Here is a 14867-nt window from a genome sequence, read left to right as displayed (position 1 = left end):
TCACTGCATTAAGGTCATCTACCAGTTGTCAACTGTACAAATTTCACTTTCTAAAAGACCTTGATCTTCCCTTCTTGTGAGAGACTACATGCTGCTCTGGCTACACATCATCCATGATTAAATCTAAGAATGTACCAAAATCTTTCCCCATGTCGTGTTAGCCATCTTAAGAGCAGTAACCTTGTTCCTTTTTTTGTCTCTATCATTTTGTGTAATAGACTAGTTAGAGAGACATTCCTCCCATTCTTCAGCATCACTTTTACCTACTGCTCCCCATCGTGCTCATATCACTGTCATGTTATTTATACCATACTCATTTTAGTAACTGTATAGTGTCCCAAGAGAAACATAATACAAGAGTGAAACAATTCATCAAAAACATTTTTTCTTTTCAAGGGAAAGAGAGGAAGCCACTGTAATGAGTATCTTATCTTTAAATATTTGTGGGGAGGGAAGGCATATCAAGTTGGAAGATCAGTTGCTACATAGCAATAATATTTATCTCAATCTAGTGTGAAGATGAGTTATTAAGTTGTCCTGCCAGATAGAAGGTCCTAGTTAAGAGAGTGATTTTTTTTTTGTTTTCCGCTATGAGTATGTAGTAAAATTAACAAATTAAGGCAAAACTGTAATCTCTTCCTTTTTTTTTCAGAATGATCTACAAGACACTCATGCAAAATTCCATGTCCTCTTCCTTTTCTTTGTGGCTGCCATGTTCTTCATCAGCATCTTGTCACTTTTCAGCTACCACTGTTGGCTGGTCAGCAAAAACCGATCCACAATAGGTCAGTTAACTATAAAAGGAGCTTTGTGAAACTTGATTGTATGTACAAAAGAGGTTAAAAATGATGTCTGTTGAAGGATTTTTTGTTTTTGGCTTCTGTTGAAGACACACAAGATGAAGAGAGCAAAGCACCTATTTTTATTTAAAAAATTGGATCATTCCATGTCAAGTGGTCTGATTTCAGAGAAGTGCCCTGCTCGATAAGTTCGGTTTCTTTTAGGCCAGCTTTTAATGACTTCAAATATTCACTTTGATGTTTTGAAATGAAGTGGTGGCCAGTCAGTTTCCAAATTTTCCTAGCGAGTTTTTCAATAAAGTTGTCAACAGTGAGAACATGTGTTTCGAGCGTTTCACGGTCAGTATGAACCCATTGTTTGAATTCTATTGATTCTTCTGAGTCTCAGTCCTCAAATATTTCTTCCAAATATGCTATCAGTGCCTCTTCACCAGGACAGTTTTGGCATCGCTGCAACATACAATCTTTGGCGTCCAGATCGCAAACTGCCTTTCCCATGAGCATCTTGTACATAAGTACATAAGTAGTGCCATACTGGGAAAGACCAAAGGTCCATCTAGCCCAGCATCCTGTCACCGACAGTGGCCAATCCAGGTCAAGGGCACCTGGCACGCTCCCCAAACGTAAAAACATTCCAGACAAGTTATACCTAAAAATGCGGAATTTTTCCATGTCCATTTAATAGCGGTCTATGGACTTGTCCTTTAGGAATCTATCTAACCCCTTTTTAAACTCCGTCAAGCTAACCGCCCGCACCACGTTCTCCGGCAACGAATTCCAGAGTCTAATTACACGTTGGGTGAAGAAAAATTTTCTCCGATTCGTTTTAAATTTACCACACTGTAGCTTCAACTCATGCCCTCTAGTCCTAGTATTTTTGGATAGCGTGAACAGTCGCTTCACATCCACCCGATCCATTCCACTCATTATTTATACACTTCTATCATATCTCCCCTCAGCCGTCTCTTCTCCAAGCTAAAAAGCCCTAGCCTTCTCAGCCTCTCTTCATAGGAAAGTCGTCCCATCCCCACTATCATTTTCGTCGCCCTTCGCTGTACCTTTTCCAATTCTACTATATCTTTTTTGAGATACGGAGACCAGTACTGAACACAATACTCCAGGTGCGGTCGCACCATGGAGCGATACAACGGCATTATAACATCCGCACACCTGGACTCCATACCCTTCCTAATGACACCCAACATTCTATTTGTTGGATTATTTGTAGTAAATAATTAGCAGATTTTAGTACACACAGCTTCAGCTTTAGAAATGTTAATTTCTTTCTTCATCTCTCTCTCATTCACCCCAGAATAATTCACTGCTGAGTCACTTTAAAGTTGAAGTAACAAAACATCTGTTTACTCACAGTTTGCAGTTAGATTATAATCAGACAGGCTTATATATACATATTACTATACATTTGTATTATCAGCTCCTTCCATGTGCTTAGATGGTAATGGATGCTCACACCACCATAGATCCTCTCAGGTTAGGAGAGATCATGAGCTCCATGTGCTCCATGTGCTGCATGTGCTGTGTCTACCCCCACAGGAAGTTGCATAGCAGTGTGACCTCTCTAAGTAATTCACATCAGAGGTCACAGAGTAATCACAGAGAAATAATAGGTGACAGGCAATGCATGTAAAATACAATTACATTCCAACAAACCCCTTCTCATGCATAACTGTCATGCAATTATTTATTCATACAAAGTCCAAGCTTTATACGCAAATTCACAAAATGTTCTCTGGGTAACGGTTTGGTCATGATGTCAGCTGTCATCTCACTGGTGTGACAATAGTGTAGACTGATGACCCCTTCTTTCGCCAACTCTCGCACGTTGTGGTATTTCGTTGCGATGTGCTTGGTGCGTGACTGAACCTTGTCATTCTGTGACAGTCGGATGCAGCTCTGATTATCTTCCATTATCTGGATTGGTCTTTTTTCAGCTATTCCAAAATCCAGCAAAAGTTTTTCAATCCACATCAGTTCTCTGCACGCTTCCGATACGGCCACATATTTAGCTTCTGTAGAAGACAAACTCACAATACTTTGTTTATGACTGGCCCATGAAATTTGTACATTTCCATACATAAACACATATCCACTTGTGGATTTATAATCAGAATGATCCCCTGCCCAATCTGAATCACAGTAACATATTAGTTTTGGATTACTATTGGCTGAAATCTTTAATTTACAATCAATGGTACCCTTTAAATACCTTACCATCCTTTTAACTGCAGTCCAATCTGATTTGGTAGGTGAGCTGACCCTTCTGCTCAAAATTCCTACTGCATTTGCTATATCAGCCCTGTATGTGGTAGTTAGATATAAAAGCTTACCTATGGCTGATCTATATTGGATGTTATCTGGTAAAGGTTCTCTTACTGTTTCATCCTTCAGAAAATCAGTGATCATGGGAGTGCTTACAACTTGGGCATCTTGCATACCTAAACTTTCAATAAGCTCATTTATTTTCTGCTTCTGGCTTAGAAGATAAGAACCATCATTTTGTTTCTCAATTTCTATCCCAAGATAGTATGACACATTACCAAGTTCTTTTATTTCAACATTGAGGTTTAAACACTTTACAATGTCCTTGTACTCTTGCTCACTTTTGCTTGCAATGAGCAGATCATCAACAAAAGCTAAAATGTATGCATATTGTCCATTTGTGCACCTAGTGTACAAGCATTTATCTGCTTCACCTTGCTTAAATCCTAAATTTGTCAATATTTCATGCAATTTATCATTCCAACATTTTGCACTTTGCTTTAATCCATAAAGACCTTTGTTTAATTTACACACTAGCTGTCTTTGTTTTGTATTTATGAAACCTGTTGGTTGTTCCATGTACAAGTCTTCAGTTATATCTTCATGAAAAAACGCTGTTTTCACATCAATGTGGTTGACTTGCATGCCTTTTGAGACTGCAATGCTCAGAAGTGTTCTAATTGTCGTGTGTTTCACTACAGGTGCAAACACTTCATCAAAATCTTCTCCATATTTTTGAAGATATCCCTTTGCCACTAATCTTGCTTTATACCTTTCCACTTTTCCTTGTGCATTCCTTTTTAACTTGAATACCCATTTGCATCCTATAGCTTTCTTGCCAGGAGGTAATTTTGTAAGAATCCAAGTATTATTTTTATCCAATGCATCAATTTCTTCTTGTGCAGCTTTATGCCATTCAGCAGCTTCTTCTGCTGGCATTTTCTCAATCTCATCCCATGTTAAGGGCTCTTGAGCTTCTGCTGACTTTGTTAGGTAAGACAGTCTTGGGGGTGGAACACCTTTGTTTTCCCTGGATGAGCGTCTGACAATAGGTTGGTCTGACCTTTCCGCATCCTCTAAATCTGAGAGTTCTTCTCCAATTGATTCCCCTTCTCCAACTGTACTGTCTTCTTCAATGATCCTTTCTGTGTCTGTTTCCTCTGCCTGTTCCTCGTTAGATACAGGTGAGTTGCTTTCAGACATCTGCCTTGGTATGGCATTTATATACACTGGCATGTCTATTATGGTTCTAGTTTCATATTCTGGATGATAAGGCTCATCTGGGATAATCCAGCCTTTATCAACCCTTTTGTTTTCATCAAAATATGTAACATGTCTTATGCCAACAATGCCAGTTTTCAGATTCAAAATTCTATATCCTTTGTGTCCTGGAGCATAGCCAACTAAAATGCCCCTTTCTGTTGTGGAATCCAGCTTATGCCTTCTTTGCTTTGGTACATGAGCATATGCTGTACTTCCAAATGTTCTTATGTGTGACAGGTTTGGCTTCCTACCATGCCATGTCTCATGTGGTGTGCGCTCAGCGCCTTTAGTTGGCATTCTGTTTTGTAGGTACACTGCTGTGAGAATGGCTTCCCCCCATAGTCTTTTAGGGAGATTGCTATCTGACAGCATACATCTGGTCATTTCCACAAGTGACCTAAATTTTCTCTCTGCAACAGAATTTTGTTCTGGTGTATAAGCTACTGTTGTGATATGCTGAATGCCTTCTTGTTCTAGAAATGTGCGCATGCTTTGTGAAGTGAACTCACCACCATTGTCGGTCTGAAGAACCTTTGATTTTCTTTCAAATTTATTGCTCACCATGGCTACGTATTTCTTCAGCATGTCTGTGACTTGACTTTTCTCTTTCAGCAAATAGGCCACACAATATCTAGAGAAATCATCCAAGAATATTAGCACAAATCTGTTATTTCCCAATGATGGGATATTAAACGGTCCACATAAGTCACTGTGTATTAAGTCCAGTACTTTATTACTCCTATTTCCTGTGTATGCAGGAAATGAGGGTCTCACACCTTTTTGAGTAACACAGTCTATGCATTTCTCCATTTTACCAGCATCTGCACTTATCTGAATGCCGGTGGCCAGTTGCTTACTGTAAAGATCCTGGATCACCTTAGAATCACGATGTCCCAGGCGGCTGTGCCAGATTTCCAGACTACATTTACCATCATTCTTCCTTACTTGCGCCATATGTGAGGCTTCACCTGAAATGTTCAGCTTATAAACATCATTATGCATAAAAGCTTCAGCATACACTTCATCATTTTTAGAGATTGTGCACTTACTGTTTTCAAAATGAATCGCAAATCCCTTCTTATCTAATGTAGATACACTAAGCATATTGCAAACTGCTTGGGGAATATACAAGACATCACTTACAGGAATTTCTTTAACTTCATTAGACACTTTGCATTTTAAGAATCCAATACCTTTTGCTTGGATCTTAGCAGTCCCTGCGTTTGCAGTTTTAAGAATACCTTCCTCTGGACACATTTCCTGAAAGAAATTCTTACAATTGGTTAAATGGCATGTGCTCCCTGAATCCAAAATCCAAGTACTTTCATTTGAATTATTATTTACCATAGTCAAAGATTTTTCTGCCATTAGAAAGCCCTTGTGTTTATCTTTGTCCTTCATACATTTCCTGGTTTGAAAATTCTTTAGTTCCATTGGCTTAGGTGAGCTAGAGGGAGTGTTTTGTGTTTCCTTACACCATTTAGATACATGTCCCTCCTTTCCACATGAGTAGCAAATCAGCTTGCCCTTGGGTGGAGTTTTCCCATAGCTCTGCCTTCCTCTGTTCTTTGCCAAGAAATTTGTTTCATTTCTCTCTGACTGACTTTGAGAACACATCTCCTCAGAATCATTTATTATGCATTCCTGCCTTAGTTTTGATGTTGCCTGTTCAAAAGATTGCCCTTCAATGGCCTCATTTACAGACCTAAAAACATCAAACTTCTTTGATAGTGAGGTAAAAAGAAATGCTCTTTTCAATGCATCACACATGGGAATTCCAGAAAGTTCTAGCTTTTGAAATGAAGACATAAGATACATAATGTGATCATTACATTTACTTTTATCCCTTAATTTGGTTTCATTCAACTCTGCCAACCAAATTGGTTGCTGCTTTGCATATGTAGTTGCATACATAGTTCTCAGTTTATATAAAATGTCCTTTGGTGTATCTTTTCCCTCCACTAATATGGCTTGTTTCTCTGAGAGAGCTTCCAAAAGCATGCACTTCACATAATAGTTTGCATTGTCCCATTCAGCCATATTTTCAGCTGTTCTGTCTTGATCTAAGCATATATATAATCCTTTTGCTCGAAGGAGACATATGAATCTTAGTTCCCACTGCTGATAATTAAACTCAGTTAATTTAGGCACCTTGAGAGAATAGAACAATGGTGAATTTCTTCCCTCAGCCATTTTCTTAGCCTTCTGTCTGCTGTGTGGGGGGAGAGAGAGACAGACTGAATCTTTCCTTTAAAACTTAAGAGAAAAATGTGGCCTTTTTTTTTTTTGCCTGGTAATATTTCTCTTCTTTTTCAATTCCTGAGCCCTGGGCCCATAACCCTTTTGTTGGATTATTTGTAGTAAATAATTAGCAGATTTTAGTACACACAGCTTCAGCTTTAGAAATGTTAATTTCTTTCTTCATCTCTCTCTCATTCACCCCAGAATAATTCACTGCTGAGTCACTTTAAAGTTGAAGTAACAAAACATCTGTTTACTCACAGTTTGCAGTTAGATTATAATCAGACAGGCTTATATATACATATTACTATACATTTGTATTATCAGCTCCTTCCATGTGCTTAGATGGTAATGGATGCTCACACCACCATAGATCCTCTCAGGTTAGGAGAGATCATGAGCTCCATGTGCTCCATGTGCTGCATGTGCTGTGTCTACCCCCACAGGAAGTTGCATAGCAGTGTGACCTCTCTAAGTAATTCACATCAGAGGTCACAGAGTAATCACAGAGAAATAATAGGTGACAGGCAATGCATGTAAAATACAATTACATTCCAACACTATTCGCTTTCCTAGCCGCAGCAGCACACTGAGCAGAAGGTTTCAGCGTATCATCGACGACGACACCCAGATCCCTTTCTTGATCCGTAACTCCTAACGCGGAACCTTGCAAGACGTAGCTATAATTCGGGTTCCTCTTACCCACATGCATCACTTTGCACTTGTCAACATTGAACTTCATCTGCCACTTGCACGCCCAATCTCCCAGTCTCGCAAGGTCCTCCTGTAATCGTTCACATTCCTCCTGCGACTTGACGACCCTGAATAATTTTGTGTCATCGGCGAATTTAATTACCTCACTAGTTATTCCCATCTCTAGGTCATTTATAAATACATTAAAAAGCAACGGACCCAGCACAGACCCCTGCGGGACCCCACTAACTACCCTCCTCCACTGAGAATACTGGCCACGCAATCCTACTCTCTGCTTCCTATCTTTCAACCAGTTCTTAATCCATAATAATACCCTACCTCCGATTCCATGACTCTGCAATTTCTTCAGGAGTCTTTCGTGCGGCACTTTGTCAACGCCTTCTGAAAATCCAGATATACAATATCAACCGGCTCCCCATTGTCCACATGTTTGCTTACCCCCTCAAAAAAATGCATTAGATTGGTGAGGCAAGACTTCCCTTCACTAAATCCGTGCTGACTTTGTCTCATCAGTCCATGTTTTTGTATATGCTCTGCAATTTTATTCTTAATAATAGCCTCCACCATCTTGCCCGGCACCGACGTCAGACTCACCGGTCTATAATTTCCCGGATCTCCTCTGGAACCCTTCTTAAAAATCGGAATAACATTGGCTACCCTCCAGTCTTCCGGTACTACACTCGATTTTAGGGACAGATTGCATATTTCTAACAGTAGCTCCGCAAGTTCATTTTTTAGTTCTATTAATACTCTGGGATGAATACCATCAGGTCCCGGTGATTTACTACTCTTCAGCTTGCTGAACTGACCCATTACATCCTCCAAGGTTACAGAGAATTCGTTTAGTTTCTCCGACTCCCCCGCTTCAAATATTCTTTCCGGCACCGGTGTCCCCCCCAAATCCTCCTCGGTGAAGACCGAATGTTGGCACCTTGTAGCATAAGCTTAACATTCTGATGGATGGTGCAGGCACAGACGGAATGTGTGCCTGAGGCACCGACAATAACACACCACTTTGGTCTGAACTCACAGAATTTGGAAAAACCAATTTCAGCACCATATTTGTTTCGATATGCTACATACAGTTCTTTCAGATTGCACAGTAGCAACCACTTTCGTTTTTGAACCTTGATGCCATCAAGCCGAACAGAAACAAAATCTTTTTTACCAGGGCACATCCTGCTAAATTCATCATCCTCGTTAAAATCTCGAACTTTGTCAGCGATTGCCTTTGGTAGCAATTTGCCAACTTTTGCATCCGGTAGTGCACAAATGCCTCTCTCTTGCTTTAATTTTCACGCTGTTTTAACCATACATTCTGAAACGCTAAACGTTTTTGTTGTCACTGGTATTGATCAACTCTTTGGGGCCAAAGTCAATAATTGAATTTTCATGGATCTATTGGATATTTTAATTTTCGTTTTCACATCTTCGATTAAGTCAGTGTAATCTTGGCATGACAGGCATTCCTTTGCAGCCGACTTGCTAGTTTGTCCAATATCTTCGGCTGATACTGCAGCGGCTACCATTATTTTTTCTGCATATGTTCAATTTTTCATTTCACATATCCAGTTTTATCCCTACTGGCCAACCTCCGAATTTTTAATGGAGAAGTCCCCAAATCAGTCAAACTTTGATCAAGAGTGTCTGAAATGTCCATATCGTAATTTTCTGATAACGATGACTCTGCCTTGCTTTCAACCATACAAACATATTTGGCTTTACACTTCGAACACATTTTTTGGCCCAGCTTCACATTTGTTTTCAATTTTTTCAAATCATCGGACATGGCTAGGTCGACAGTCCATGTTTAACTATGTGATTTTGTTTGTCGAATGGGTTGCAGCACGACTTCTACTTCATTTCGTACTTTTCCAAATACAATGCCGAGTAATGAGAATTTTTTCATTGGCGGACAAGCTGTGTACATAATGCAGCCCAATTTCTTTAGAATAAAATGAACTATGATGGCAAGTTGACGACACTTTTTTTCCAACAATGCAAATGGGCAAAGTGGGATTGTCAGTTGACTCTTTGACATTCATTTTTCGCATATTAAGCAAAATCGCAATAATTAATTATATGAAGTGTATTAAATTAATGCGAATCTGAAAAAGAGAAAGTTATAAAGATTCTTATGTTATGACAGAAACATACAACTACACCTGCACAGTACAGAATTCTATAGCCGAAACATGCTAATGACCGGCATCAATAAGGTACTTACAGAATATTTAACCAATGTCATTAGTGTAGAAGCACCGCTAGTAGACTAACAGATTTATATAGCATACAAAAAATGAATTATACACTTTAAACGTCAGCAGAAATGGAAAGAAAACGACACAATATAGAAAAATGCATGTTGAAGAATATGACGTTGCGATAGCAACATCCTCAACTTTGTCCCTATTTCTAGGGCCTTATATGCCAGCGATAAAAAAACAACCCTTCAATTTTTAAGGGGTTTGAAACATGCTCTTTCTAATGAAAATGATTAAAAAGAGTTTCCAGAAGGTCTTTTTTTGTAAAAGTGGGCTAAAAATACCCTATTTTGGGCGTTTTTGCAAAACTCATCAACTTTACACTCAATTTGTGAACTAATGGAAAATATTAGAAGAATGAAATTTTATCTTTGAAAACCTTGTGTTGATAAGTTGTTGTGTGCAAAGTTTCACGTTTATCACACCTTTAATTCCAGAGATATAAAAAGCCAAACTTTACAATTTTTTTCGTGCTGCAAATTTTTCAGACCAAGTTTGCTCCAAATTTTCTTCATGGAAATCGCTCATGAAGATTTTTTTATTATTTTGTTTAATAGAGCACAAAAAGTTGTACAAGGTGGCCAAGTTTTGTTTCTCTCAACAAACTATTGCCGGAGATACAGTGTCTCAAAGTTGCCGAAATCTCGGAGTCATACCATAGAAGGCTGCAGTATGGGGTAAAACAGATTACTATATCTCAGCAAGTATTGTATTGGTGAACATAAAACTTTACCAATGTTCATTGGGGACATGTATGAATGTTCACAGAAAATTTCATCGAAATCCGTGATGGTCGCACAGGGACCACCAGACCACTTGACATGGAATGATGTATCATTCACAGTTCTAGGCATAATACAGTTTAACATCCATAATAAAACATATAATAAAAACTAATAAGTATAAGTACACTAAAAACCTAATAAAACACACTTACTTTCTCCAAGAAAATAATACCTGTGATAGCATATACGTGTTGATTTGTATCTGTTTTGTTTGGTAAAATAAGAGTTCTATAATGTTAATATCAGCAGGTTACAATTGTGAGGTACAAGTAAACGTTCTGTGGTCTCACAAACCCCAAGCTTCCCCAGCTCAGATTCATCTGGATGCGTTTTTGAGAAGTCTCGCCACACATGCTCGCCATTTCCCACACATCATTCTTGCACAGGACCTCCTCTAGTTTTCTTTCTTCCACAAAGTCATTAAGATGCTTCTGTGCTGTGCTATGAAGAATACTCCTGAAACTTTTATTGCAAGAGGTTTGCTCTTTCGTTTGACAAAAGCCTGTAGACCCTTTTTCCTGTCTCGCACAACATTTCTTGAGTACCTTACGCATCTCTGAGTCAGGTTTAAAACAAACTCCATTAGGGTCTACCTCTGTGCAATTAGCACAGACTACCACCATGTAGTAGACTGCATTTCCTTCATGTATGCACAGTCAGGTCTGCTTCTTGAGGGTCATATCAAGGCTCATAATGTCTGAGCCCTAGCTACTTTAGTAGCCTATTTGAGGTCAACATTCATGAGGAGATTTGCAGAGATGTGACGTGAGCAACAGCCCATACATTCACATCTCACTACTGTTTGGAAATAGATTCCTGATGTGAAAGTAGGTTTAGCCAGCTGGTCTTCCAGAATCTCTTTGAGGATTAAAATCCAACTCCACTCCTAGTTTTCTTTATTTACAGGCTGTCTTTAAAAAGAAAACCTTTCAAAAGGCTAATTGCCACCAAAAATTTTAGATTTCCAACTGTTGCAATGCCTCTGTGATTCTATTTTTTTTCTTTTATGTTGAAGGCAACCTGTTAGGGAGTCCCATCTGTGAGGACTCGCTATCTTGCTTGTCCTCAGAGAAAACAGTACAAAAGGCAACAGTGATCCAAGGAAGGACAAGACAGCAAATGTTCATTCAAATGTAACTTTAATGGAAACTAGACCCAACCTGGCCAAGTTTCGGATAACTTTTGTCTGGGGTCTACAAACAACAAATACAAATATATGTAAATATAAACATAAAAATCTATAAAAACATCATATGACCGTCCATCAAATAAAAGACACCAATATTCACTAGTAAATGCATAAGTAGCCAATGTATACTGCAATTTCCTGTTGACATATAAAAACCACATGTAAATAGTTTCCTTAATAACATTTCTATAATTTTAATACAAAATAACCTAACTGCCTTAAATATAGGTTCCAAAATTATAAGCAGCTGTATATGCAGTGGCTAACTTCAAGAATCAATGAAATAATGTGTGAATCTTCTAAGAAACCTTTTTAATTATTTCTGCTGTCCTCAGAGAAAACCATGTTTTTTCCATGGTCAGCAAGATATAAATCCTCACACCTTACCACCACCCAAGATGATGTCTTCTGCTCCCATCTGTATTAAAGACTGCAGGAGATCCCCTGCAACAGTGATGAGTACTACTACTACTACTACTATTTAGCATTTCTATAGCAGTAGTAGTAGTAGAAATGGACACACGTGCAATGAGGCTTTTCAAAAGCTTTAGATGAACCTGAGCTGGGGAAGCTTTCTCTGTGGTAGGCTTCATCAGATGAAATCACCTATCTGTGAGGGCTTTTATCTTGCTGTCCACGGAGGATACCTACTACGGGTAAGTAATTTGGTTTTCTCAAGAGGAAAGAAGCATCTATGATAACATACATGTTGTGAGGCCACTTCCAGACAATTTGCATATACATTTTAAGGCTGTGTCTTGCAGAACAACAAAGAGAGTCCAGTTCTCCCGCAAAAACACACAAGGAAACAACAAGTCAAGCGAAAGATATTCAGAAGGACCAGACTGAAGTCGCAGATGTTAACAGCCAAAAATGATTTATTAAGACCCTACACGGTCCGTGTTTTGGCCAAAAGGCCTTCTTCAGGGGTCTTCAAATTGGCAAATACAGATAATCCAATCAAAAGTGCTTATGTAATAAACCTATCTGGATGGAACTCAGAATAAGAGCACTGAGTCTGTCCAATACAGCGTAAGCCTCCAAATCTGTGAGATTATCTGTATTTGCCAATTTGAAGACCCCTGAAGAAGGCCTTTTGGCCGAAACACGGACCGTGTAGGGTCTTAATAAATCATTTTTGGCTGTTAACATCTGCGACTTCAGTCTGGTCCTTCTGAATATCTTCCGCTTGACTTGTTGTTTCCAAGGCTGTGTCTTGCACCATTGTATCTTGAGAGGTGCTCTTGTATAATATAGATACCATAGTTATATACCAGCTGTTCTCCGAGGACAAGCAGGCTGCTTGTTCTCACGACTGGGTTGACGTCCACGGCAGCCCCCACCAACCGGAACAAAAACTTTGAGGGCGGTCCCGCACGCAGGGCACGCCCACCGCGCATGCGCGGCCGTCTTCCCGCCCGTGCGCGACCGTTCCTGCTCAGTCTTTTCTTTTCCGCGCTGGAGAGAGCCGTGTTCGTTTCTCTCTCTGTCAGCCCCGGAAACCGGACTGCGCCTTAGATGCGAGTTTTTTTCTTCGTTGTTTTTCTTTGATTGTTTTCTTTTGTTCTGTAAAAAAAGAAAACTTTGTTTTTCCCCTCGTACTTTTAGCGGGGGCGCCTCGTTGCGGCCTTGTGGCCACGCGGTCGATTTATTTTTTGAGGTGTGATTTTTACCGCCACCATCGACGACTTTGACTTCGCCGACCCGATTTTTCCGTCAATGTCCTCGAAGGTCCCGAGTGGATTTAAGAAGTGTGGTGGGTGCGGCCGGCATATCTTGCAGATCGACACTCACGCTTGGTACCTCCAGTGCCTCGGGCTGGAGCACGATACCAGGACGTGCACCTTGTGTCTCGGTTTACGGAAACAGACACAGGTGGCGAGGCAAGTTCTTCGGGACCGTCTTTTCGGAACTTGCGCCAGCCCGTCGACTTCGACGGCATCGGTGTCGAAGGCCGGATCTTCGGTACCGGTACCGATGTCCACGAAATCGGCACCGACCCCAGGAACACAGGTCCCGTTGGCCCGCCGGTCTTCCGGAGATGGCAGGGGTGAGCAGCCGCGTGGGCAATCGGCCCCGGTCACTCCCTCTACCCAGGGCCCTCGGGACCGAACCCTGTCGGACCCGATCCCTCGAGGCCGAGGGGGATCTACCTTCTCCTCTTCGGTACCGTCATCGGTCGCCCACGGCGCATGTGGCTACCGGCTCCAGAGATGATTCGACGCCGAGGAAGCGGCAGCGCCGGGAGGAGCGTTCCCCCTCGGTGGTAGAGGTATCGCTACGTCAGGGCACCAGCACTTCGGTGCCATCTCCTGGACCCGAGCAGATTCCGGCACCGGCACCTCTACCGGCCCCCTCGCCTTTCCCGACTGCGGGCCTTGACGAGTGCCTCCAAGCCATCCTTCCAGGGATCCTGGAAGGGCTGATGCGCCAGACTGCGCACGCACCCCCGGCGCCGTTGATGGAGGCGCCGGCGTGCTCTAGCCCGGTGCCGAGGCCTTCGACGCCAACGCCGCTTGCAGTGCCGGTCTCGACCGCCACGCAGGTGGAGTCCCCGTCGATGGAGGGAGCTTCATCCCCGTCGGCGCGGGAGTCCACCGCTCGACGACGCCACCGAGACTCGGTGCCTCGAAGTCGAGCCGGGCTCGGTTGAGGTCTGAGCTACAGGAGCTCATGTCCGACACCGAGGAAGAGGCCTCATGGGGGGAGGAGGAGGACCCCTGATATTTCTTCTCAGAGGAGTCTGTGGGCCTTCCCTCCGACCCCACTCCTTCACCAGAGAGGAAGCTCTCGCCACCTGAGAGCCTCTCCTTTGCCTCCTTCGTCAAGGATATGTCTATCTGCATTCCCTTCCCCATGGTCTCTGTGGATGAGCCGAGGGCCGAGATGCTCGAGGTCCTCGTCTATCCATCACCACCTAGAGAGTCCTCCACGGTACCGTTGCACAATGTCCTCAAAGAGACACTGCTTCGGAACTGGTTGAGACCTTTATCTAACCCCACCATCCCTAAGAAAGTGGAGTCCCAATACAGGATCCACTCAGACCCAGAGTTAATGCGGCCTCAATTGCCTCATGACTCGGCGGTCGTGGACTCTGCTCTCAAGAGGGCACGGAGTTCAAGGGATACCGCCTCGGCGCCCCCGGGGCGGGAGTCTCGCACTCTGGACTCGTTTGGGAGGAAGGCCTACCAATCTTCAATGCTCGTGACCCGCATCCAATCCTACCAGCTCTACACGAGCATACGCATGCGGAATAATGTGAAGCAACTGGCGGATCTGGTCAACAAGCTCCCCCCGGAGCAGTCCAGGCCTTTTCAGGAGGTGGTCAGGC

General features: G+C 41.9%; 1 protein-coding gene across 1 annotated transcript in view; it reads left to right on the top strand.

The window, feature by feature from the left end:
• The window catches only part of ZDHHC20 (zinc finger DHHC-type containing 20), a 170555-nt gene that overhangs the window by 108638 nt on the left and 47050 nt on the right, over positions 1 to 14867 (top strand). Inside the window, 1 exon segment of the mRNA XM_030200304.1 lies at positions 653 to 785. Within this exon segment, the coding sequence (XP_030056164.1) occupies positions 653 to 785 (133 nt within the window).

This window comes from Microcaecilia unicolor, chromosome 4 (genome assembly GCF_901765095.1).
Source record: "Microcaecilia unicolor chromosome 4, aMicUni1.1, whole genome shotgun sequence".
NCBI classification, from domain to species: domain Eukaryota; kingdom Metazoa; phylum Chordata; class Amphibia; order Gymnophiona; family Siphonopidae; genus Microcaecilia; species Microcaecilia unicolor.
This window is presented reverse-complemented; position numbering and strand designations above follow the sequence as displayed.